The sequence below is a fragment of the Microtus oregoni genome, unplaced genomic scaffold (assembly GCF_018167655.1).
Source record: "Microtus oregoni isolate MIOR12 unplaced genomic scaffold, Mior012 000068F_ref0000429, whole genome shotgun sequence".
NCBI classification, from domain to species: Eukaryota; Metazoa; Chordata; class Mammalia; order Rodentia; family Cricetidae; genus Microtus; species Microtus oregoni.
The window spans coordinates 6,376,342-6,378,702 of record NW_024543975.1 but is presented as its reverse complement, the minus strand read 5'-3'; the positions used below and the strand labels follow the sequence as shown (position 1 = coordinate 6,378,702).

General features: G+C 32.7%; 1 protein-coding gene across 1 annotated transcript; it reads left to right on the top strand.

Annotated features, from left to right (window-relative positions):
* Nucleotides 1–740: 740 nt before the first annotated feature.
* On the top strand, nucleotides 741–1,076 carry LOC121440575 (60S ribosomal protein L37-like). The gene has a single exon (XM_041641328.1). The coding sequence runs from the start codon at nucleotides 741–743 to the stop codon at nucleotides 1,032–1,034; it is 294 nt and encodes a 97-aa protein (XP_041497262.1). The 3' UTR covers nucleotides 1,035–1,076.
* Nucleotides 1,077–2,361: the final 1,285 nt, after the last annotated feature.

The following is a 2,361-nucleotide window of genomic DNA, read 5'->3' as shown; positions in this document are numbered from 1 at the left end:
AATTTAGAGCATATTTCATGAAACATTGAAATAAAATTTTCTTCAAATATCAAAAATATCTATCAATAGTCCTACTATTATAGTTTTAGACACATAATAAACTATGTTATAGATCAATCCTACTATTTATATTTTTTCCTTATAGCATTAAGATTTTCAATACACCATCCGAAAATGTAATTTTAGAATGGTTTGCCATATACCATAAATGAAATATAAAATGAAGGGTATATAAAATGTTTATTTGAAGCAATATATTAGAGAAAATTTTACATGTACTTATAGAATCTCCATTTTATTAATACAGCAGCTTAATATATTGCATTTTGAGTGTTTAAGATGGCATTAATTACTGCATGTGTGCCTCACTGAAGAAGCATATCTAGAACTGGAGAGAGAAACAATGGTTTCTCTACTTTATAATGCTGACACTGAAATGCAGAAGAATTTTCAGCTTTCCCAAATCACACACACATTGTGAGATAAGACTGAGATGGGATGACACCCAGTGAATTATTCAAAGGTTTCAAAATAAGAACACACAAAATACTAAACCCAATTTATCTGCGCACACCTAATACTCTAGGGAAACTAGAATATGCTTGCTATATTTGTTGGTCATGGACCCCATAACAAAACAAGAACAAAATAAGGAAACATGGAGTGTACATATATATATATATATTTAAGAAGATAGAACTTGCTCTTCCAGTCTCTTTGGCCTCGGCAGCAGAAGCAAGATGACGAAAGGAACCTTATCCTTTGGAAAGCGTCGCAACAAGATGCACACGTTGTGCCGCCGCTGTGGCTCTAAGGCCTACCACCTTCAGATGTCTACCTATGGCAAATGCGGCTACCCTGCCAAGTGCAAGAGAAAGTATAACTGGAGTGCCAAGGCTAAGAGACGAAACACTACCAGGACTGGGTGGATGAGGCACCTAAAAATTGTCTACCAAAGATTCAGGCACGGATTCCGTGAAGGGACAACCCCTAAACCCAAGAGGGCAGCTGTTGCAGCATCCAGTTCATCTTGAGGATTTCAATCTGTCATAAAATAAATGTTCTGGTTTCCAAAATTAAAAAAAAAAAAGAAGATAGAACTCTAAGATACTGGCGTTTCTAAATACATTTCTTTGGACGATGTTTGATTGGCTTATAGATGGCTGTATTTGCAGAATTTTTGCTTGGGCTATAATTATTATATGTATTAAATTATTTGTCTTTCACGGATAATAATTATAGGGATTATGCTAATAACTTTAGTTTAATTTGCTCCAAAGTGTTCTGTTATGTATCTAAGGTTATCCATATCCCGAGGAGTTGAAAGATATTACACAGTGTTTAAATTATGAGAGATTCAGTTCAGTAAATAGTGCTCATATATACATCTAGTCATGAAATTCCACACCATACCATTTATTATCATCAATCCTGGAACAAGCCACTTGATTATCAACTGGGAATACTTGACAGGTTAGGTTATATTTTACAATAGATTACTCCTGAGAAACTAAAGCAATAAGTCCCATATTACTAAGATGATTTAGGTAGATGAGGGAATGAACAATCTGGCTGCATGAAAAACATAAGGAAAAATTAAAGTCATTAGACACAACTTTACATGAAATGAAAGGTAATCTATAGTAATGTAACTAGAATTTATGATGCCATGCTGTTGGGAAGAGGATAAATATGAAGGAATTACATATAATTATGAGTAAACATTTATAAGTGATAGAAAGATATATTTTATTGATTGGGATCATTTTATAGATGCTTTAACATTTCAAAATGCAGGATTTTTATGATAATTATAACAATAAATTCATAAGAGGTATTGAAATCTGGATTACTTTTAAAACTTTATTCATCAAAACTTATATAATGTATAATTATATTATGTGGAGAAACACTATAAAATTCAGTTTTATAGAATAGTAGTCACTGATAGAGTTGTTGCTTTTTAGATGTGTTCTCAACTTCCTGTCAGGTTAGAATCTGGAATATCAGCTTTCCATGCAGTGCACGTGTTAGCTGCACTACTCTTTGAGGAACTGACTCCACTTTTTCTTCCCCAAAAAATTGTATTTGTATGTCATTTTGTATCACATCCATTTTTCTATCTTACCTATGTAAAATATACAATACACTCAAAAGCTTAATAATTTCCTTCAATAAAGGGGTCATCCCTCATGCATTAAACTTCTTAAATTATATTCTGAACTTTTAACAAATAGCTATTGTTAAAGCTATATTGATCAAAAATATTGTTTTCCTTTTGTTGTTGTTTTTTCAGGACGTTTTCTCTGAAGCTTTTGGAGGCTATCCAGGAACAAACTCTTGTAGAACAGGCTGGCCTCA